This window comes from Hemibagrus wyckioides, linkage group LG07, assembly GCF_019097595.1.
Source record: "Hemibagrus wyckioides isolate EC202008001 linkage group LG07, SWU_Hwy_1.0, whole genome shotgun sequence".
NCBI lineage: Eukaryota > Metazoa > Chordata > Actinopteri > Siluriformes > Bagridae > Hemibagrus > Hemibagrus wyckioides.
In genome coordinates this window covers 15,103,548-15,128,391 of record NC_080716.1, presented here as the reverse complement: position 1 = coordinate 15,128,391, position 24,844 = coordinate 15,103,548, and the positions used below count along the sequence as shown (strand labels likewise).

Here is a 24,844-nt window from a genome sequence, read left to right as displayed (position 1 = left end):
TGTACCACTGCAACCATTTATTTTCCATTAAAAAAACTCAACATATTCGGCAAATGCCATTTTCCCCAATACACCGAGAATTGTTGTTGCACATGTTTTTTTAAAAATCTTTAAAAAATCTTTTTTACAACTATGATATAAGCTAACAGGATACTTGCCACCTCAAGCCAAAAAAACATAGGCCTACATTTATTATTAAGTCACTAATAAAAAGTCTGTCAAAAATCTCTCAAACATAAAAACCACTAAATGCAAACTAGACCATACTTCTGTACTACAGCTGAACCTATCGCCTGGTCAGAACATTAAATCAATACTTGCTATGGTCACTGGCAAAATAAGGCAACAGCTTCACATCCACTGTAATGCCATTTGTCATGCTTGGGTACCCTTTCCCAGTAAAACAATTTAATGTGAAAAAAGCAAGTCTCGATATATTGACTTAAATGTCAATATATACCACATTCACATTCATAACAGTGGTTACAAGCTGGAAAAGAAAGAGAAAGAAAGAAAATCCATTACCAGGTTATACTCTGACAGGTCTGTATTCATGTCTTGAAGTTATGCACTTATCTTCTGTTCATTTTCTCTTCAGCAAATGAACAATATTGCGTGTTCAAGTGCAAATTTAAGGAGAGAGAGAGAGAGAGAGAGAGAGATGAGTCACTGAGTGTGAATAGGTAGAGAAACAGCTTATTCTCTGATACTGAGTGGTAGTTTATAATCTATAATATATTCGTAGCTACCCACTTGGCATCGCCATAACCAGGAACACACATCTGCAGGCAGTACCATCGCAAACCAATGAAAGTTTTCTGTATTTCCTCTATTAGGGCAAATTAAATATTATATAGACAATTAATACAGGACACCTAACAATGGAAAAGATCCAAATATTGTTCTCAAAAATATTTTTGTGACTGATTCATTTTGGTGGATGTTGCAACTGATAGTAGCAGCAAAGGCCCCATTTGTACTTTAAACATATATTCAAGTGAAGCAACAGGATGCAAAACAATAGACATAGAATTGTTCCTGTTCCATTTCAAACAGCAAACATATGTCAAACGTGGTAGGACATGTGACGATGACCTGCAAGTGTGCCTACAATTAAATGATAAATACATGTCAGTAATTCTAACCTGTTACAAAGCTGATGAGAAGCGAAACGTCTTCAAGGTTATAGAGTTTCAATAGACTAGATTTACTTCTATGAGACGGTTCGAATGAATAACAATAAACCTTCACAGACACATGCTGTGCCAGCATTCTTCTGTCCAGCGGAGATAAATAACAGTTATTGATCGTCGTGCCCATGATTTCGTCCTTTTTAAACTCTGTTTGCTTACTCTATATTAAGAAGTCTTCATTGCTCGCCAACTAGGCATGGGAAGGAGATAAATGTAGGGGTAACAAATCATATATTGTAGACTGCAACGATTCCTTCCGGGAGGGACTGGCCCCTTTCCTCCAGCCGTAGTGTTATCTCTAGGCCACCCTCCAGCAAGAAAATGCTTTATTTCATTCATCTCGTTTCCGTTCATTCATCAGGGCACTGCAGCGTAGCGAGCGTTCGGGCTTGGAGCCACACCGAAATTCTTATCAATGGAGTGCTGACGTCAATGAGCAGCAGTGACGCGCGGTCACGTGTGCTCAAGGGGGTCGAAATATAAACATGAGGAGCTGGCCGTGGTCCTGAAAATATCTACAGCGCCGTCACGAAGACACGAGGCTAAGACGTGAACAAACGAGTCGTATACCTTTTCAACAATCAAGTTAATTCAAACTATACCTATAGTTTCTAAAAAAGAAAGCATATTCGCTAGTAGAGAGAGTGTCCAATAGCGAAGTTCGAAGAACAAAGAGCAAAAGTGCGTCGGACCACGTCACGCCTGGGATCCCGGTAAGTCCTCATTTTCATAAAATACCGTTAAAGCAAAGAGAGAAAGCTAGCTTACACTGTGTGGTAGCAGAATTGTGTGTTTTTGTAACGTTTAATGTGCATCAGCAAAATAAAATGTCAAATCAATGGGAATTTCACTAACATAAAAGAAATTTTGTTCAAACAAAATTTGGGGAAATTTAAACCCCACTTATAATCCACAGCAATACAAACAAACAAACATACAAATAAAAAGCCAAATAAATCATACAACTGTCTTAAATGAACCAACCATTTAGTATAGAACTTGGGTGGAGTCGGAACTGATGCATCATCGTCGTGTTCATTTTGATGGAGCTCAGATGTGCCTGTAAATGACGCCATTACTGATTGCTGATGCGTATCATGATGACAGTTGTGGGAATTATGGTGATCAATAACAATCTCAAAATACCAACTATCAATCCCCCATCCCAAAACATTATTTTCCCCATCACCATAGCACATTTTCTCAACTGTCCTGAATTCCAGCTTGGCAAAACCAGCCACAGAATAGCAAAAAATGTTTTGTACTGAAGGTTAGTTATGTTTTGTTTTTTTTGTTTTTTTATTTATTTTTTATTTATTTTTATTTTTTTTTGGGGGGGGGGGTCGAATAAGGTAATTAACTTTATATGCTTTAAAGAATATGCTATTGCGTTCAATTTCTAACCAAGTATTTACTACAGTTAGTGTGTGATAACATGAACTGATATTTCGGTATATATTTATAGACTACTGCGCCAGGGCTTTCCCCGGTCTTTAAAATAGACTGGCTTAGCGTAGATGATTACGTGAAGAGACGGCGTCTTAAAGGCGGCTTACTAATGTGCATTAGCGCCTCCTGAGTGTATCACAATCGAAGCAATGAAGCAGATAATACTTTCAAGCGACGGATTTCTCAAGTTCAAAGCATAATTCAGGACTGCAAGCACAATATTGATGACATAAGAATGCTTTAATCTGCAAACTTAGATGCAGCAGTAAAAGAAGCGAGAATCCGCTACTTTCGGGGTTTTAAAAGAAACGTAACAAATTATATCCCAATCAGTGCCTAGTTATTAATCATTTTTTAACGTTTATTTTCTCAGCTTTCGATGTTTGTCCAGATTTGCACCTTTTAGCCTTTCATGTTACCGGTGTTTTACTCATTATTTATTTTATTTAGGCTATTGTAAAGAGACCATTAACAAATTCAAACACACGTCTACGTACGTCATGTTTGCCTCAATTATCCACCCGCCTCCAAAGTCTCCGCTCTTAAGCTTTTTCTTGTGCGGGTGGCCAATTGCGCAAAGTGCCTCCAAAGGCAGTTTTCCTGTTATTTGACATGTCCTTGCACAATCAGGACAATCAGTAAACGGTGAACATAATTAAAACGGAATGAATTTCTGAAATGCGTTTCTTCTGCATGATGATGGCGAGTGATGCTGAAAGTCTGTTGCTATTGCCTGCAGACAGGAACTGTAGGTGAATAATCTGTCCAATAAATAAAATTAATCCATAAAAACATATTTTGTAATAATATAGGAAATAAGATAAGGAGATAAGGACGTTAAATAACAAAGAAAACTTAATTGCTTTTGTTTGCAATGTGTGTGTGCGTGTGTGTGAATCATGAAAAATTATTATTATAATGATGACATGGAAACAATGTAAAGCGTCAAAAAAAGCTCAAATGTTTGTTTTTTCTGTATTTTTCCATTGTGTCATCAGTTGTATCTTGTTTCTCATAATGAGGCATAGACTTGACATGTATGAAAACAAAACAAAAACGATTGCTGTGCACTATAGCCTATTCTTAATATTTTTTTTCTCCCTATGTTAGGTGCGTCACCATTTTCCTCACTCCTAATCTGCATGGTCATGATTCGGTGCAAACAAGTCTCTAGAGCCCCACTTGTGCTTCTCTTCTTCCTCTTCAGTCTTACATTTGAGCCCACAAGCAGCAACCCTGTGATTGAACACAAAGTGGGTAATCAGTATGAAGCCTCCTTTCCTGAACTTACACAGGCACAGATTCAGTTTACCCAAACTGGAGATGTTCGGCCAGGGACAGCAAATGAAGAGGAGGATGAACTTTTCAAAGATGTTGACCCCAAAACCCTAGCAGCAGTCCTCTTAGAAGCCCTCAACAATTCTCAGGAGCCAATAAGTAAACAAGAGAAGAAAGAAGGAGAGAATTACAAGGTAAAAGAGGACAGAGAGGCACAGAATTTTGACAGAGAGAGAAATGGAGATCAGGAGCTGGAACTGGTGCGAGCAGCTGCTGAGGCACAGGGTAGAGAAGAGAGAGAAAGGGAACAGGATGAGGAGAGAAAGAGGGAGGAGGAGGAAGAAGAACTCCTTACAGAAAAGGTGACCAGTCATACCACCAGTCAAACAGTGCCTGTAAATGAACAAGAAGTTGTTGCAAAGGAGGTGGCAAGCAAAGAAGAGCAGCAAGAAACAGAGGGAGTCACTGATGGGAACAAAAATGAGCAGCTGAGTCCAGAAGAGTTAAAGAACCTGGAAACCATGTTAGAGGAGTTTCAGAGCTACAGTACTGCCACAAAAAGAGAACGTGATTCCTCATCTGGCCAGAGGGAGAGTCGTGGTGATTACTTTGACTATCTGGATCGTAATGGCCTCATGAACAATGAAATCAAGCCCAAACCTAAGGGTTATGACTTGGCTCTATCTAAGAAGAAGCTTAAATGGCAGCAAGAGCAGGAAAAAAACAAGAATCGGCCATTGTATAAGGGAGGAAACTTCATGGATGATTTTAATGATAATATTGAAGACCAAGAACAGGAAAATGGAGAGGATGAAGAGGAATTACTGAGTCCGGAAGAGGAAGAAGCTAGGGCTAAAGCTGAACAGGAAGAGGTGCGCAGACAAGCAGCTGAGGCTCAGAGAGCCAAGGCAGAGGAAGAGAAGCTTGCAGATATTGCATCAGACATGATCTTGCAATACATGGTCAAGCAAGATGGGAAGAAGTACAGGGACAATAATGCTGCAGAAGACAAACGCTCAGAGGAAGATGGTGCCAATGATGATGATGATATTGACCCACAAACTATTGACAAGTTGATAGAGATCTCTAGTAAGCTGCACTTGCCTGCTGATGATGTTGTAGATATAATCAGTGATGTGGAAAAGAAGAAAAAAAAAGATGCTCCTGAAACTCTGCAATGGCAACGACCTCTTGTACCTCCTCCAGCCCCTGATGTCCCATCTTCAGTCTTGAGAGCATCACCACCCTCAAAGCCACCGAAGCCTAACACAAATGTACTGAAATCATGGTTTAAGGAGAGGGCTCCTATTAAGCCCAGTCAACAAGATTTTTGGATCAAGCAACAGTGGCCCTTTTGGACCTACCCTTCCTATCGACGCTATCCAAAGCCCTACAGTAGTTATTACACCATCTACATGCCACCTCCCCAGCCTAAACCACGTTATTATGCTAAACCCTCCTACTCTCTAAATGACATTCTGGGGAATTCACTGGACTATGATTACCCTCTGAAACAAAGGTATCTTCCCTGGACACAAAGTCGTCCAAGGGCTCCTCTGGCCTTCCGGCGGAACCTCTACTTCCCTAACTACATTGTCCCTCAACCCCGGACTTTCAAAGGCATACCTATGCCCAAACCACGGTCACCCCTGCGTCATCGGCCTGCTTTCTTTTACTCACCCACAGCTTCTGTAGTTGCCCAACAGGATAGCTATTATAGCCAGATGGAGCAACCACAGCCAGACAGCAATGAAGAGCTAGGGAACTTTATTGAGAAGGTTTTCCTGAAACGTCCCCGCATGTTTCAGTGAAGGTGTAGATAAAGAGAGAAATAAAGAGGAAGTGTAGGTGATCAAGAAGAGTACAACTGTGAGACTGTTTTGCCACATATTTTGGTTTCATTATCCAATCTAATTTATCTGTCCTTCCCTCTTCAGTTGAATTGAAAAAAAATGCCTGAAGACTGGTGACTGTTGCCATTTTCAGTGGGGTTTCTCCTTTCCTCATCTATTACCCTCCTCCCCTTCATATACTGATAGACAGTGGAATGAGGTGAAGAAAGATGCTTTTGTCAATTATGTGGGGTACACACATGACTCAAATACCCAAAGACAGTCCTAAATTTTTCCACACTTCCAGAAGGCCTTTCAAAAATAGAGGAATTCAAAAATACAATAGGACATGTTTTGTAAGCCTTATATTTTATTATTTTTTATCATTTATAATGTTCAGAAGCCTTTTAAACCATGTAGTCATTTTCTCTAATTATGAAAAAACAGCAAAAATATTGAAATCAAAACCTTTAAAGAATGCATGCATAAACACATGTTTATTCCATGAAACTCAGTCATGATGAAATATTAAGTGCCATAATCTTTAGAAATCTTTATGTTTGGTTCATCCCACCCAACAAATGTCTTAAGTGTACCTTGTAGTATTCGGACACACTTGGTCCTGTACATAGATTTAATTGTCTATAGGCTAACATTTTATTTTCTTTTTGAGGTGTTTTTAGCATTGTTTTTCTACGCAGAACATTGTTGAACATAGTTGGTGCAAAGAATGCTCATACATTCCAAATATTTCTAAGAAAAGCTTTTTCATATAAGCTGTTTTGACAGCAGTTATTTATTGCCTTATTTCCCTTTTAAGAGTAGCAGCATTTTTGTCATTGATGGGTTGGTAGGATTATTCCTAGTCATGAGGACTTTTAGAGACAAATTCATGTTCAATTACTAGAAATCTTAATGGTGAAAATAGATATAGAGGTTTGAGGTGTCAATGCAGCAAAACAACACCTTAATATGCACATTCCCAGTTACCTACTTAAGTTTCTAAGTTTAAAAAGGCATTGACAATCTTTTAATTGAAGTCAATCATATGTCCTAATGTCCCTTTAAGCATTTGATCAACAGTTACCTTTACACAAAAGTTTAGTATCTGGTACCAGTATCACATTTAGGTCAACAGTGCAGAACAAAACTGGATATTGCAAAAACATAGATGAACTTTAAACTATGCTTTAGAGATAAGGGGCACTGTGAACATCAATTCTTCACCACTTCTAACTTCAAAGTGAAGTCAAACAATGAAATTCTGAGCAAATTCAGTGCTGACAACAATTTAAGTACCCAAGTTGTGTGATACCTTACCCAAAAGGACTGTGAGGGAGGTACAAAATGATTAGAAAAGATAAGAAAAGGGGAGGTGCTTGACATTCTAATTAATTTAAGTAAAATGTGGATTGAGAGATGGACATAGAGGAGACAAGTGTCTGCACGTTTATGTGAACTTGCATCTAAAATGTGTTTCTTCTCTGAAGACATTATGAGCATTTAAAAAAGCATAAAAAAATACAAAAGACAAATGTTTAGCATACCAGAGTTAAAAAAACTGTCAAGTCTTGTATAAAGAAAATCAGCTGTTTGTCAGTTATAGATGTATCTTGTATGTACCTTAATAAACATGCGTTTGCTGGATGTAAATAATCGCATGTTGATGACTAGTTTTGCTACACAGAGATAATTCAATAAAAGTTACTATTTTTTATTAAGATTGGGTTTTTAATTGTGTTTTGAGGAACATGTGAATCTGAGCTCCCATTTGCAGCAGATTTGATACCATCCACACATTCTATTGTTGCCAGATACATTTATTATTTATCACAAGAAAGATCATGTAATAATTTCCAATTAGGTTGCTGTGTGTCAGAGAATGTTTAGACCGCTTGTCAAACATCCACCACTCATACCAATATGTTTAAATAGCAAAAGACAAAGTCCAATTATTTACAAGAGATACAAGTATGAGGCTATATAAGTGTACTAAAGACCATGTGGAGCACGTTTTATCTGAGTCCTCTCTTTAATGCTTTGTAGGGAGTCTTTTACTTCTACCTAGTACATTTCCCATGTTAAGAGTCTTTGATTCTACTCAGCAGTCCTGTGGCTCAGACAGTTTGCTTGGATAATTACTTTATTAAACAAGAATCCCTGGAGCACTATAGTATGGTCACACTAGAGTCCATCATTAGTAGTATCCTCAGATGCTCAGAACTGAAACACACTCATCTGATACTACTTAAACTCTCAGTATATTTCAAAATAACAACACACACACACACATACACACACACATACACACACACATAAATACACCCATATTAAGCTGATTTATAGTGTTCAGTATAATAATAACGTTCATTATTATTCATCAATAATTGCATGATGTAAGAGGTGTTAATTCAGCAATTGTTGTAAATAGTATGAAATTCTTTCAAATAATTGATTCTTGACATTCGTGACACTCTTTCATCTTGCTGGTGGTGAGCACACAAGATGGCTCCACATTGCCATTTTGGGCTGAGACCAACCAGGTTATCTGGGCAGCCCAGTCACCAGACACATGCCTGTGAACATTAAGCCGGGGCACTTAGGGTGGGTTATGGTAACCTAATCCAGGAAGGGTACATTAAGATTAGCTTTTCTTTCTTTTTTTCAGATTTGTTTATCAAGGTTAGTCCGACTGTGAATGGGCAGACAAACAAAAAATGGTAGACCAGAAGGTCACAGAAAAAACACAATGTTTTAGTGAATAATAATAATAATAATAATAATAATAATAATAATAATAATAATAATAATAATAATGAGAAAGAAAAAGCAAGAGCAAGAGCAAGTAAAGCAAGTAATAAAAACACAGGGAGAAATGAGAGGGCGAGATTGTGGGGGTGGAGAGGTTGATGAGAACAGCACAGCCCACGGAGGTGCAGTAATTCATGAGTCACATGGTTGAGGTGTGAGTCATACTCCTTCCACTGCAGAACCCCCATCCACCAACACACATAAGGCTTGCACTTTTGTCATATTTACTGATGCGCGGGCACAGGGTCCTTAAAATTCAGTGGAAGAGGTAACATTCTGTTTTACTATTTTAGTATTTACAAGTAGAGACATCTCAAAATGACTATTCAATACTCATCTGTCTTACTTTATGTGTGATACACAAAACATTGCTAGATAGCTTCTACCCTGTTTGAATGACCTCTTAAAGGCACACGCACACATCTAGGCACAAACATTCTCTATTATAAGATATAATGATAATCTTATTAAACAGTGTCTGAATCATGCAACAAAAGAGACTTTGTTGTTCTCTTCAAATATTGATTTTTTTTCCACATTCTGTATGAGTCAACACCAGAGAGAAAGAGAGAAAAATACATAATGGAAAAAACCCACACTATGCCAAATTGTCCAGCCTCCAATACACCACCAGTTCATCAGCATCAGGCCTGTGGCAAATTCAACGCAGTTTCAAATGTTTTTAAGCAGCTCCAGCTGCAACAATAAGCTATATCTGGCAGTGTGACACAGAATGGCATAATGTATAAGTGCAAACATTATGATGTTGTTCAACAGAAGATACCGTAGCCAGTTACAGTCCATATGCATAATATGGGTAGGCTGTAAACCTTGACATTAAAAATTCATGCTGATGAGTGTGGAGGAGCCAGTCCACATGATGTGTGGAAGCAGCAGAGGGCAGAGAAATTTGGCAGAGTCTCAGTCACCACTGGAGCTGAGCTCACTCCAGATTAGTCCAAATATGCATTTTGTAGGAGAGAGGCAAAGGCAAGCTGATGCAGATCTCCTTTTATGGAATCACAAGGTGGCCTGCTGCCTAAATAAAAATATAGTTTACTTTACAGAGAAGACATTTCATAATCTAGGAATGTTTATATGTATAATGTATCTGTGTACATATAATCATGTCCAGAATCATTGGAATTCTTATAAGTGACCTGCTATAATATACTGTATACTGTAATTTCATACAAGTAGGAAAATCTTGAGGTTTTACCCCTCTCTCTTTACAGTTCTTTGTCGTTTACCATGGTAACAAATGGCAAGGTTGATTTTGTATTTGTTTAAACAGCCTAGTAAAAATAGAAAGCTGTGAGATAAACAGTGCGCTACTACACAGTACAAAGGAATCAGTTCTGCTTGGGATCTATCACATGGCATAGTTTCACTCCATGTAACATTTGTTACAGCCAATGAGGTGTTTCATAAACATTTGTATATTATAGGATGTTGTCTTATATAAGACCTAGAACTAAAACAGCTTGAACTAAACTGTAACAGGTGTTTGATCTCCACAAAAAATGATTAGGTACCAAATGTAGATTTTAAATCCAATATATCAATGATTAAAATGACTAAAAATAAAAATTTAAATAAAATGTCTAAATTAGACATGAGAATGTATACACGTATGAGTAAGGAAAACAGTTAACAAATTTATTAATAACATTTTTTATATTTTACATCAGTGTTATGCCCAGTGTATATTATAGTATGCTCACTGAACTCTCTAGATGAAGCAATTCATGAAAGCAAAAAATTCCACTTTACTGAGCAATAGCTTCTGTCCTCTATGCACCATTTTTAAACACTTACAAAGTAATTTTAGCCAAAGGCTTATTATGCCAACATTGTAGACATTCCTTCCTGCTGGCTGCTGTCAGCTGTTTTAATGATGTTTTGAAGTTCGGCTAATTAGATTTTTATTAATTATCATTGTTTTTAAATTAATTACTGTCATTTTATGGTTAATAGCTGTTTCATGGGCAAACATAGTTTCTTTGTAGTTTGTCAATCCATCCTTCTTTTATTTAACTACTTAATATTCAAGAAATTCTTACTGTAATGTTTCTTTATAGTAAGAAGTGCAAAAGTATATTTTCATAGGACTATAGTTTATTCATAACACATATTACTGTCAAATAGGATCGTAATTTACAGTTCAATTCTTCTATTGCTAAATGCATCTTACATAATAAAATTAAATTATATATTTAAAAAAGAATCCAATAAAAATGTTTATTAAAGCCATCATTTCTGTTCACATAAGAACAAACATATGATATCCAAGTACATAATAAGAACTTTCTACATTACATAATATTAATAAAAAGTTACACAATAAGAGACCACTGCTAGAACGAACGATGAAATCAGCAGTGACAAAATCAGTGAATCACAGTCCACAAAACTGCAGGTAAACCAAAAAAGCAAACTTGGGTTATCTACATTTCATAGCTAAACGTTTGTGGACACCTAACCATTACAGCTATATGTGGTTCTTCCCCAAACTGTTGTATACAGTGCCTTTGTTGTAGCATTACAATATCCCTGGAACCAAGTAGGAACTGTAGGTTTCCAGCATGACAATGCCTATGTGATGGCCAGGTGTCCACATACTTTTGGCTATATCGATCAGGTAAGCTAGAAAATGTTAGCTACCTAACTAGAGACACATTACCTTTACATTTATTCACATTACATTTATTATGACAGAATAATGGAAGAAATGAAGAATATTGAGGAATACCAATCACTGTTTATCTTAAATTAAACTGTCATTTTTAATACTTTGAGGTTCATGACCCTGAACCCTGGAAGCTGTAGTATATCACCAACCTAGCAGGTTTCTTCGCTGGTGATTCTCTGCCAGGCCTTTACTGCAGCTGACTTCAGTTCCTGCTTGTTTTGGGGATGTGTTACCTTTGGTTCTGCCTGCAGAAAGTGAAATGATTGCTTAATTGATGTCAGGCCAGGTTATTGACATTGGCCATTGCAGAACTTTCCACTTCTGTGCCTAAAAAAGTCTTTTGAAGTCTGTCCATCTGCACTATGACGCACCATCCAAAAGGGTTTTAATTTGGGCAGATAATCACATCATGAATAAATACATTGGGAGCCGTTCCATTGGCAGCCATACGTGCACACGCCTTAAGGTGAATGTTTCAGATCATGAGCAGTTCCATCCATTCTCCATACTCTTACAAGGTTGTGTCAATGCAAATGCCACACTTGAAAAACATTCTACACTGAGCAGCTAAGCAGACAAGTGTCCAATTCTTTTTGGTCCTTTAAAAAAAGGACAGGGGGTAGAAATGGAGGTTTGCTTTATGAGGTTATTATAACTTTTATAAGGAGGGCAAGCCACATACACAGGCTTAAAAAAATGAAATAGCTTGAAGTGTTCGGTAATGTGGAGTGATTCAGGATGCCTTTATAAGTTTTCTCTAAACTTGTTAGACACTAAAAGAAGAGACTCAGTACTACTATTAGTTTTGATAAATTGTGGATATTCCAATAAATTTAATTTTAAAACTAGTATATCGCAGTAAAATGCATATACACTAAGAAAGCATGCTTTTAAATAATGTAGTTAAATTATGCTAAGTTCACCAGTATTTTATGGTAGATCATTAGTTTCACATAGTTCAAATGTGAACTACAACCCAAGTGTGGAGATTTTTTTTAACTTTGTAGCAGACATGTTTTGCACTGAATACTTTTAAATATATGATGTCGACCACATTAATATTCAGCTCTTGGTATTAAATAAACAAAGCACATCATATACACACACAGAGCACTTTATTAGGAACACATGCACCTACACATTCATGCAATTATCAGCCAATCATGTGGCAGCAGTGCAGAGCATACAATCATACAGATACCATCTGGCAAGTTTGGGTAATGTTTACGTCAACCATCAGTATGGGGGATATAATGTGATCTCTGTGATTTTAAAGGTGGCATGTTTGTCGGTGCCAGCTGGGCTGGTTTCACACACAACAGTCTCTAGAGACCATGTGCATCCCTTCATGGCCACAATTTACCATCTTCTAATTGCTACTTCAAGCAAAGCAAATGTCACATTAAACTGGTTTCATGAACATCACAATGAGTTTAGTGTTATTCCCAGTCACTTGATCTGAATCCAGTAGAACGCCTCTGAAATGCGGTGAAACAGGAGATTCACAACATGAACTAGCTCCTGAAAAATCTGTAGGAATTGTGTGATGTAATCATGTCAGCATGGAGCAGAATCTCAAAGGAATCTTTCCAACATCCTGGTGAATTTATGCCATAAAGAAATAAGGCTGTTTTCAGAGCAAAGGGAGACACTACCCACTATTAGTGCAGTGCTCTGAGACAGTGTTCAGAGACAACAGTATTTATTATACAGTACTTATTTATTATATTTATTATTCTTTTGTTGTTAGTAACAAAGTTAATGTTCGGTAGAATATTTAGCTGTTTGAATGGTGCACTAAAGTTAAAACTTTACAGACCTAACACTCACTTAAGATTAGTACTTGTTATAGTTTGCAGATACAGATATATGCAATGTTCATATTAGAGAAATTTGAAAGTAGTATATTGAGAAAAGCAAACACCTCAGTGTCATATTCCAGTTATCTACTAAGTACATATTGGCCCTATCACTGTTCTCAAGTTAGATCATGTAATTTTCAAAATGAATACTGCTCTGTTTGATGTCCTTGGTAGAGGAAAGTGCAAAAATATATGACTCAGCTGTGCCAAATAAGATGGCGTCTATGTGTACGCCCACAGATTATTAACGAGAATCCTTTGCAAGTGCATTACCAGAGAGGTAATACATCCATCATATTTTATGAGAGTGTGACAGGAATTGAGTATTTACGTTACAAAATTTAGGGTGACTGTTTAAATGTTTCTTTCTTACAGATAAAAATACTAAAATAATTTTAACAGGCATACAGATGGCATCTGCCATTTTTTAATGGGAACCCCTATAACTTTTCTGCACAAATAGTAATCTAATGTAGGACTACTACTGTTTAAGACATTATGAAAACTTTAAACCACTGTACACAAAAATGTCTATGCTTTTCGAAATAGCTTTACAGGTTTTCTTATGTTTAACCCCACATTATGTTTAGAAGACTTCTGTACTGTTGAGAAGCCTGTGTTGGCCCTGTGGAATACATCTCTTCTTAATTCTATAAAATGTAGGGTAAATAGTAAAGTAAAAGAATTTTGAGATTTAAAATATGCTCCTTTCATTTACTTATTGTATTTGCATCCAAAGCTTTGTCAATTAAATGTTAGAAATGACTTTTTTTCTATGTATGTATATTTGAGTAGGTGTGATGTGAACATAACACTTGTACATCTAGCAGGACTATTGTTTCCCTGTGTTAAAAATTACTTAAGCCAGACATTAACTTTTTTGGGGGGACAGAGGAAAGAAAGAACCCAAGAGGGGAAAACTGCAAAACAATATGAGAGAAGGAATAAAAATGTACAGACTACCTTTCTCTAAAGTGAACCACATAAGTGAGTTCAGAGAGTTCAGTGTGTTCCAGTTAATGTGAAAATAGATTTTCTCCACTCTCCCTCACACACATCCTATGTCTTTCTTGTCGTGATGGTGCAGTCAGTTTCACTGCACCACTGTGACAAAAGACTGGTGACTCATCCACTTACATGCTCCATCTCTCTCGATCCCATTTTCTCAGTCGCTAACTCTAACGCAGTGTTACATCGCCGCTCCACACAAACAGCCAAAAACAAAGGACTGGTTTCTATACAGAAACTGATGTTATTTTCTTGTCAAACACTAATTGTACAAGAAGAGTCAGTTAATTCATCAATTTAAAAAAGGCAAAAGAAATGCTCAATACAGACCCAAATTTACAGTGAAATTGGGTTTTATTTTATTTATAAAAATGACATTCACACAGTCTTATAGCTAATGGACAGGGAGACATGTCCTCATGCTGCATTAATTAATTTAGTTATTCCATGGACATACATATTCCACACCAATCTTGGATTTGTATCAGAAGACAGATAAAGATGTGGCTGTTCAAACTTTTTATTTATTTTATAATAAATTAATTAGTGTAAAAAAAAAGTCTTAAAATCAGACCAACAATAGATATTCTTCAAATGAAAACTTAAATGTAAAATGTGTAAATAAAAGATTAGGACTGCATAAAATCAGACTGCAAACTTTTTCTTAATGGGTTAATTTAACAGAAAGAATAATTCATAAACACCTCCATAATTTTACCCAGCAAAGGCAGGCTGTGTAATTATGCTACAACTGTCAGATAACAAAACCTGATGTGAAGGTTTTAGCTTCATTTGTGCAATTTGCTGAATTTTTTTTATAGAGCTTATTATTTCTGTGAGAACTTGTCTGCATTTCTCTTTGCATTTAATTAACATTCTTTCAATCAGTTTAAACAGAATCTGCATCTTTATGTACCTTCTAATGAATCATCTCCAAAACATGAGACAGGTGGTGTGAGCACCAGCAATTTGACACAGAATAGCTCAGTATTAAGGAAGAAAAATACACAACTCTTCTCAAAACATTCTTTTTTTTTTATTTCAGACAATACATTAAAAAACTTTTTTGTTTTTAAATTTTATCCTAACTACGTCACACATGATGCCAAAGCCCTCATTTTTTAAAAGGAGTTATTCAAATATTATTCCCTTTTTATTCCAAGACTACGCATTTACAGTCAGACGCATCTCTTTGGAAAGCAGGAAGTAGAAACAGACAAAACAGGAAAGAGGTTAGGTACCATTTTGTGGGTATTTTTTCCCCTCTTGTATTAAAATAAACATTCAAAGACTTTGCAGATGTGGTTCATAGAACTAGAACTGAATGAATAGACCATATGCAGCAGTCTATTCAATATTCTACTGACTCAAAGGCCTATTCAATATTTCTCTTCTATTTCCTATGTCACACATCACAGTTTATTTTTAAATCTGGCTCATGGAAAACTGCTTTAATGGTAGACTGTGCAAGGGAAGAGCACAGATACGCCTCCCACTCACTATAAACACACATACACACACTTTTTTTAACGCATACACTCACACGTATACACAGATTTACTGTGTGGTCCCTATACTGCAGAGCAAGCAGTTCAGGCCTGATAGGTTATCTACTTTATAATCTTGCATCACATTTAAAAATAGACATGCATGAATGGTTACAGCCAATCCTTCCTGAGCAGCAAAAATACAATCTAAGTATTTCTGAATATATTAATTTGAGATTGCAGAAATAAATAACTGCTCCTCATGGACTAAAAGCATATTGTGCAATTGTCTCCTTTTGTTAACATGGTAAGGCTTGATGCACTTTCAGTTCATTACAAATAAATGGCTGTGTATCGAGTTCAAGTGTCTAATCTGTATCACACACACTATAATCTGTATAGTGTGTCTTCAGAAAGAGAGTCCTGGTTAGACGCAGCTATTTTAACATTATGAATACAAATGGGGCTGAAAAAAGTACAATCACATGCGGAACTCAGTAGTATAAAACCTGTATAGACACTTTTAAACCATCCCTCTATCCTGTGTGTCCTTTTTCATGTCATCCTTGACCCTCCCTCCCCAAAGATATTCTAAAAGTCCATTAACCTTGCCAAATGCAGTAGTAGTACCTAAAGCTGTCCCTTCTAAAACTCAGTAGATTCTATGCCAGGCCCATCTCTTCCAGTACACTCCTTGGAGACTCATCCTCCTAGGACAGACCAAAAAGTAAAACAGTTAAATCAGCCACAAATGATTTTAGGTCATTTTTGACAGCTTATATTTTCTAAAATACACATGTCAACATGATATAAAAATCTATAAATCATTTCAATCAAAATAAATGTTAGAAATAGTGCATATGCTCTGCTATTTCTTGCTCATTACTGACACGTTCACACTAAATCACCACCTTTTTCAGTGTTGCTAAATTAGGCAGCATCCGCTGAGATTAGGATATTTTTAATCACCTTGAACTGATAGAAAGACCTAAGGTTGGCAGCCATATTTTCTGACGCTACACAGTTGGCATTATGCATGTGTAAAGTTGTTGTGGCAGTGGCCAATGTCTGTTTTTTATGCATTTTGTACAGTGATAGATTAGCAAAATAATTCTCAGTAATTCAAGCATGATAAAGCAATATACACTATGTAATAGCACAAAAAACAAATGAATAACAATGAATCTAAATTTTTTTGTTTTGTTGTGTTTTCAGCCCAGTATACATATAGTTTAAGGGCATTTTTTATTTCAGTGCATCAGGTAGTAGCTATATATATCAGGTAGAGATATATATTTAAAATCAGTCTTAACCAGATTGTATAGTTAATTCCAGACAATGAATAAAACAAAATCAGATTTTTAAAAACAATAAAATAATTACATTTTGTGTGAAATGGCACACAAAGACATACACACCTCTTGCAGCAGGTCAGCCTGTTCAATAGCCTTGAGCACACTTTTTTTTGAAGTGTCCTGAATTTCTCCCCCCATCAGAAATTCATCCAAGATAAAGTAAGCCTTCTCAAAATTAAAAATAATGTCAAGCTCACACACCTAGAGGAGAAAAAACAAATTAGAGACAAAATGCTACAGAGAAAATAGGCTCAGTAATGAAGAAAATGGTAGAAAGAACAGAAGAAATGGTGTGCCGAGGCCAAAGCTATGAAACATACAGAGATATAGAAAAAAGCTAATAGCAAATAGAAAGCATTGGTCAGTGAAAGCGACAGAGAGCGATGGATGAAAAAAAAAAGAAGTAAAATTGAAGAATGACTCACACTGCCAAAGTACTTATCCAGCAGCTCCACAAAGCGATGTATGACCTCTAAGGTAATCAGCTCGTTGTCTTGCTCTTCAACTGCACAGCAGAAATACAGACTGGCATACCTACACACATACACACACTCCACAGGTAAGAACAGAGGCTAACCAACATATTTTCAAGTATACAATTTTACTGTCTTTAATGCACATGCAATTTACTGACTCAATGGGTTCAACCTGTGTTACTGTGAAAATGTCCACCAGCTTTCTACTCTTTTTGAGTGTGCAAAGCTTTGTGTGCAACAAAACAAAAGTTTACATTACTTCAAGCAGCAGATTTTAGGGAAAAAAATTAAAAATAAATAAATATTTGACTATATGATGGACTGTATATTATGCCAGCTCACATTGACACCGAGAAGCCTTTTCTGTAAGAGCCCCCAGTGGGCAGAACATAAACATCTTCAATAGAACATATCTCCACGTGCATATCTCCAAGTCTAACATCAGGTACCATGTATTGTCCAGCAACTGTGCAAAAAGCCAGAGTAACATTGCGAGAGTCGTTAAATAAATAGTGAGGCTGACTGCAGTTAGATCTGTGCTGGCTCACGTCACCCTGCCTCTCAGAACAGCAGGTAAAGTGTAATAGGTGTCATGTTTTGATGTGACATGTGGTTCCACACTGACGCACACAGCAAGTCATCACTAACAGCTGATGTGGCAACTTCTGACATTTCAGGTCAACTCAGGCTGCAGAACCTCACAGAAATGCCAAGTTTCACACTTAAACATTACATGTGAGCAAATTACACAACTGGAGAGAACACACAAGGACATTTTAGTCTATTTGCATTTGTTTGAGCTACATTTCACCACACACATTTAACTGACCTTCAGTAGAACAAAAAGTAAGTGTGCATGTGTGGCTGTGTATTGTGCAACTATGAGACAGTGTGTAATTTGTAATTATACACACACCAGGTCACCTGTGTGTGTATACATGTTTAACATCAGACATTGCAATAGATCTATAAAGGCAGTAAGTGCAACTCTGAAACACTAGCTGAACAAAAAATGGTTCATGTTTAATTTACAGATGGCATGCTAGTTAATAAAGGTGTAACAATCGGACGATTTGGACTGCTGTATCAATTTAAACGCTTAAAAGGCAAAATTTAAAACAATCAAGGAAATAATAAGTCAAATATTATCTATTTTAACTGATTATAAATTCATTATTACTGAAAAAGGACAAACAGTTGTGCAAACAGTAAATCATATGAAATTGGACACATGTAGTTCAGAGGCTACAAAATAAATTTATATCATATTGTAGCAGATTCTGTGGTATCATTCAGGATTGAATCACTGACTTTTATGATTATTAAAATTATATTATTTGGAGCTCTGAGGTTTACACTCTTATTAATAATTAATTAATTAATTATTACTCATTTCTGTCAACAGGTTGAAAGGAATAATAGATTTGAGTACCATTACAACCACTCGGTAGATACAGAAGATAGATATAACTACAAAATAGTTATTGGTCTTTTTGGACAACTAAACTAACAAGGTGTCCAGTAACAATATATCAACCAAAGGGAATAATAAAAGAAGCTCTGAGCTCTTCACACCTCACTTAATTTAAAATGTCTTCACAATAAATATAAAAAGAATGTTATCTCAGGGACACAATGTACATTTTTTTTTTATTGTCACCTCACCTCTTGTAGACTATCTTTAGGTCTCTCCACTCCAGGAAACTGCACATTTTGGGCTTCCGAGCCAGCACCACCTGCATGAGCTCTCTCACCATTTTTTTCTTGTCACGCTCAGCTGTGGCTGTATACCACTTCTGCAGTCGCAGCTTCCCCTGCCGGCTAAACAACAGCATAAAACGCATCTACATAGAGAGACAGATATGGAAGAGAAATAGAGACAGAGTGAACAAATAGGGAACTGTTCATCACCACCTTTTAAATAAATTTATTAAAAGAAAAGTGTAAATTTCCTGTGAAACTAAATGAAGCAGGCTAAACCAGGCCACAGCAGATAAAGAACAAGCTGTTCTATAAAAGTTAGGCCAATGCTTACTGACAGCTCTGTGCATCTTTGTATGGCTTCATACAAAGATACACAAGGGGGAGCAAAGTAATCAACAAATGTTTGATCAGTGCTTTTTTATGCTGTGGGGACTTTAACTGAACATTTTATTAGGTATGGCACAGATTTAGATAACAGATCATTCCTGCAATGCCTAAGAGAGAAAATAAATGTGGCCGAAAAAGGAAAACTGCTGATAAAAATGGTCAGCTTTGGCTTATACAAATGTTAGATCGTTTGGCTCCTCCGCAGCACAATTTCAACATCATTCATCATTTCAAAATTAGACCATTAGCTGGGTCGATATAGTTCACATCTGTTAAATATTTGAGAGAGTTGGAGAGTGCTGCATTAGTCCCTCTGGCTCTGGCCTACATATAACATCCTCCATTGAGCTCACTCCATCCACAACTAGTAAGCTAGGTCAGAGAATTTCAGTTCACCATTTGCTGTTCTCTACAAGCCACTGATTATAACTGCACCAGGACAGCAGACCCCATGTTTACCTTAACCAGAGTAAATATAGAGATAGGCAGTGCACCTGTCTACTGTAAAGAGGGGCAATAACTGGAAGGTACCCTGACACAACATTTCTACAATATTGCACAATATATATATATATATATATGAAACATAAAATGAAATGATGTACAACTTGAGAAACTGGGGTAACTAATAACATATATGATTATATATATATATATATATATATATATATATATATATATATAAATAAAACAATCAATTGAATAAAAAAAAATAAAACAACAATCTTATTAATAACAATGTTATTAGTTACCCCAGTTTCTCAAGTTGTACATCATTTCATTTTATGTTTCATTGCACATTGCATTTCATTGTGTCATAGCTTTTTCGGCGCTAAGTGTCCTCTATTTTTGTGTTGTCTTTTTGTACTTATTGTTTTTGCACTGTCTTGTCTTTGCTCTGTTTGCACCTAGTTGCACACTTTGCACTTTATGTGGCTAGAACAAACTTCTGTCCTAGCTCTGTTTTGTGTCCGTATTTAAACTTTACATTGTATGTTTATGTAGCATAGTATTATGTTTTATGTATTATGTTTATGTTGTATGAGAAACGTTTGAGAAACGTTGTTTCATTTCACTATGTACTGCGTCAGCTATATGTGGTTGAAATGACAATAAAAGCTTTTTAAATCTTCTTGAATCTTGAATACATGTCACTGAGCAAACTGAATAAAGTGTGTATTAAGAAATTATGAAAAAGCAATTTAAATGGATGTTAGAGTCACCAGTATGGACAATCTAATACATGACATTTATTTTTGAATATAAGATCATCATGTAATATTAAGACACAATACACCTATACACTAGGAGCACACAAAAAGATATGCCTGTAAATATTTGATTAAAACTCATGAACTGGATGCAGAGCTGTCGTTAGCAGATGTTTTTTTAAAGGATCAGGGAAGTATACACGAAACAGAATTTAATAGAGGTTGATTTACATATGAAACCCCTTTAGAGACACAGTGTTAAATAAATTACATGTTATGGTCCTCAGTGCAAGAAGACTTCATAAAAGTGTAATGTGCATACAGATATTATCAATGCCAATTAGATTAAAGTGTGTGACTCTACTTTGTTCAAACCACAGGTGTGTGTCCACTCACACTAGCTAATTAATATACTAACATATCCCAGGTATCATACTGATCAAGTTTTTTGTTGTTTATTTTTTTTAAACTGGTACCATCCGTCCTCTAGCCTGGTGTGATCAGGAGTGTAAGAAAAAGATTAATTGAGGCCATGGCTAAAAATAGCATTCTCCAAAGACGGAAAGACTACATCTGTCTGCTCATGTAGAACATCAGCTATGCTTGTTCTCATTTAAAATATGTATATTTACCAGAATTCATCAAGAAGCATTTTGGCTATAAAAAAACAAAGAGAATGAGAAAATCACAACTAAGAAACAAATCAAGGCCAATCATTGAAGGTGATACCAAAACAGTGTATAATTTGATTGAAAATTAATTACTATCACAAAACACAGTAGTTAGTTTCAAAATAACATGCATAAAAGCAAAATATCAGCTCAAAATATGTTTTACAGCTACTGTTACTATACAGCTACAAACATGTGCACAAACATAGGCAGACCACAGCTTACAGCTAATCTAATGATCTTACTTACTGTGGTGAATGTTCTCTCTTGTTTGTATATGTCTAGTTTCACAAAGAAAAGGAGAGAGGACTTATATTGTAACAAAATGAAAACTCTACAATATTCTAATGAAATCAAGCTGAAGGCATAAATGCTGAATGCTATTCAGGTCATCAGGGCACACAAACTAGTTTGAGAACCACAAACAATGCCTTATCACCTTGAACATAAGGGACATAACTTCCTTGCCAGAGTAGCTGTTGAAATACAGGAAGTCTACTGATAAATTTCCCTCTAAAGTTCATACCACCCAGTAGCATGACTATGCTTATGACAAAGGATTCACAAAAAGCAATTTCATCTGTAATTTACATCTGGAGTAAACTGCAGCACATCTTTGACACATTTTGTTCTGGTTATACTTTCTGCTTAAGTTCTGTAGAATTATGTATTGCAAATTGAATGGTGCATCTAAAAAGAACACTCGTAGCTGTTCACATACTGGAAGTGGTGACTTGGTAACTAATTGGGTACAAACAAACCCTTTGGCACTAAAATGCCTATTTGTCTTATTTGAAAACAGCTTAGCATTTATGGCAAAGTGCAGGTATACTGCTGAGTGGTCAGTCATCAACAAGGACACACAGTTCCTTTTTAATGCTTTTAGTATATGCTTAATCAAGATCAAGCACATCTACCAACTAACAGTTTTTGGGAACTCATTGTCACTGTTTGTTGTTATTTCTAGCAGATTCTCTATGAACATCCTGACAAAAACAAACTGCAGATGTCACTTATCATAAAGTGCTAGCAAGCTTTTTGATAGCTGGTTTAACACCCTAGGATGGCTGTTAAATCAGACGCACTGGTCTCAGAAATGAATTTAGAAACATGGTAATGCTACAGGGTAGAAATGGGTGCTAGGAAAAAAGTGTAGTGTCTAGGGACAGTGGAAGAGGACTAAAATTGACGACCATAGGTACACAACTATCTAGATATGATTTTGAGGGTGAAAACATTCTCAGCCCAGAAGCAACACTGACATGTTAGTAATGTCAGGATGAACAGGTGCAGCAGTCTTTAAACACTATACACCTTTGTAGGTTCACAAAAAGATCAAATTTATCCATAGATTGTGTTTTAACTGTCTTTGTCTATTCATTATCATACAGTTTCTGAATAGCAGGAGCAATCTGGTAGGAAACACTACTGGACTAAATTAAATACTGAAAACATCCCTGCACCAAAGCGGTGGCTAATGCGCTCATACCACTGCGATGCAATGTCACTGCTGCTGAGAATGATCCACCACTAACTAATTATCCACTGGTAGACAGGGTCTAGAAGAGCTGACAGATAGTACAGAGCAACAGATAGGCTACAGTCATTATTATCAATCCTTCATGAAGTTACATTTACATATCTGGCATTTGGCAGACGCCCTTAACCAGAGCAACTTACATTTGATCTTATTTTATACAACTGATCAAGTGAGGGTTAAGGGCCTTGCTCAGGGGCCCAGCACTGGTGGATTTGGTGGACCTGGAAGTCAAACTCACAACCTTCTGATCATTAGTCTGATCAACACCTTAACCACTAAGCTACCATATCACCCTGTTTGTACCTGAACAAAATGGACTAAGAATATTATATATATATATAAAATACAGGTGTACTGGTGAAGTCACTGAGTACAGGTAGAACTCCAGCGTTTCCGCTTTTGTTCACAATACCTCTGTAGTACACTGAAATTCTGAAATGTAATAAAACATTTAAAACAAAAACTATAACTACTGTATTAGGCGGTGAAGCTGTGAAATGTAATGTAAACGAGAGCTAAAAGTTGTCTCTTATCTAACCGGCTACTTAGCTAGCTATGCTACGAGGTTAAACTAGGGAAGGAGTGCACAGGTTTTGCGCTAGCTATCGACACAACAAGTTTGACACATTCGACACATCCAACATACCGACCTCTCTCCTACATATACACATCATATAAGACAAACACTGAGCTAAATACCTTGACGCACTATAAATTACTAAAATAATTTATATTCGTTTATATACAGTGCGTTATCACAGACGTTAGTTTCTCATATGTACATTATCTTTAGAATCTGAAATGGCTAGCGAAAAGCTGTTCGGCTTGCTGTAACGTTAGCCGACAAAGTCTCTCTCTCGGTTTCGGCACACGAATTAACTTACCATTTTCTCAGCTTCTCGAGAGTGTCCAGTGCAATCAAAATGTACAAGAAAGACGCTTTAATCAGAAAGGCAAACTACTAGTTATTCATGTCTATTTTACACTCTTAGTAGTTCGGTAATGCCCCATTGAGACTGGAAAGGAAGCGTCATCGCCTCCTGCGCGCATGCGCACTGCGTAATGCTGCTTGTAGAGGCTCCTTTCGTGTAGGGAATTCATGTCAAGGCTCGGTAACTAGGAGATCCGCCTTCCTGCTGTCACATATGTGTTTTACGATTGGTTAATTACCATTCTGTGTGCAGGCTACAGTTTGCTGTTCTGACTTTGAATGAGTCTTTTTTTTGTATTTGTAATCGCCGTTAGTAAGTGTCGTGGATGAGGTGTTGTTGCCATGACAAACTCGTAGGCTGATTTTGGTTTCCATGGTGATGGGACTCGGACGATCTTACGTATGCGTCTGCAGGAAAAGTGTTAACACCAAGTTCATTTGCGAAGTGAGATGTTGTTTATACTAAGGAGCATATACCAAAATGTCCAACCAGTGAAGGGAGAACGTGATCTATAAATCTTTTTCTATCCCCGCTTTTATTTCACTTTGAAAGAGATGTACTGATTTTTACTCCCAAGGCCGCTCCATGTCGACTATATAGTGCATAATTTTGAATGTTTTGTCATTTTGCAATCATAAGTAATATTCTCCTTGAAATACAGCAATGCAACGCAGTTAACTAAGTAATATACCCCAGTTTGTCACGTTTACTATTTGGGCACACATAAGTAGTGTTGTTTTACAATGCTGCAGTATTGATTTGATGGCCAAATTTAGCAATAGACCGCATCCCATAACTCTCTCTCTCTCTCTCTGTATGAAATGTATGAACACCAGGTGTCCTCAGTTGCAAATGAAACACCAAAAGAAGCAACGAAGCACGCCGATTTTTTCTTTATAAAGAATGTTTATTTTAGTTTAGTACGATCCATATACAAATATTCCATCTTCACATAA

The 24,844-nt window shown here is 36.5% G+C and overlaps 2 protein-coding genes across 3 annotated transcripts; one reads left to right on the top strand and one right to left on the bottom strand.

Moving 5' to 3' along the window:
* The first annotated feature begins 1,687 nt into the window (after positions 1-1,687).
* On the top strand, positions 1,688-7,473 carry vgf (VGF nerve growth factor inducible). Its single transcript, XM_058393875.1, has 2 exons — positions 1,688-1,906; positions 3,753-7,473. Exon 2 carries the CDS (start codon positions 3,785-3,787, stop codon positions 5,729-5,731), a length of 1,947 nt encoding a protein of 648 aa, XP_058249858.1. The 5' UTR covers positions 1,688-1,906; positions 3,753-3,784; the 3' UTR covers positions 5,732-7,473.
* A 7,672-nt stretch (positions 7,474-15,145) lies between these two features.
* ap1s1 (adaptor related protein complex 1 subunit sigma 1) lies at positions 15,146-24,018 on the bottom strand. Of its 2 annotated transcripts, XM_058395543.1 has the most exons (7): positions 23,841-24,018; positions 21,666-21,697; positions 21,378-21,402; positions 19,109-19,287; positions 17,393-17,501; positions 17,031-17,168; positions 15,146-16,322 (listed from the first exon to the last, which is right to left on the bottom strand). In XM_058395543.1, the coding sequence occupies exons 4-7, from the start codon at positions 19,285-19,287 to the stop codon at positions 16,275-16,277; spliced, it is 474 nt and encodes a 157-aa protein (XP_058251526.1). In that variant the 5' UTR covers positions 21,378-21,402; positions 21,666-21,697; positions 23,841-24,018; the 3' UTR covers positions 15,146-16,274. The 2 variants fall into 2 exon arrangements, with proteins under 2 accessions (XP_058251526.1, XP_058251525.1); XM_058395542.1 differs by lacking the exons at positions 21,378-21,402; positions 21,666-21,697 and having other exon boundaries at positions 23,841-24,015.
* Positions 24,019-24,844: the final 826 nt, after the last annotated feature.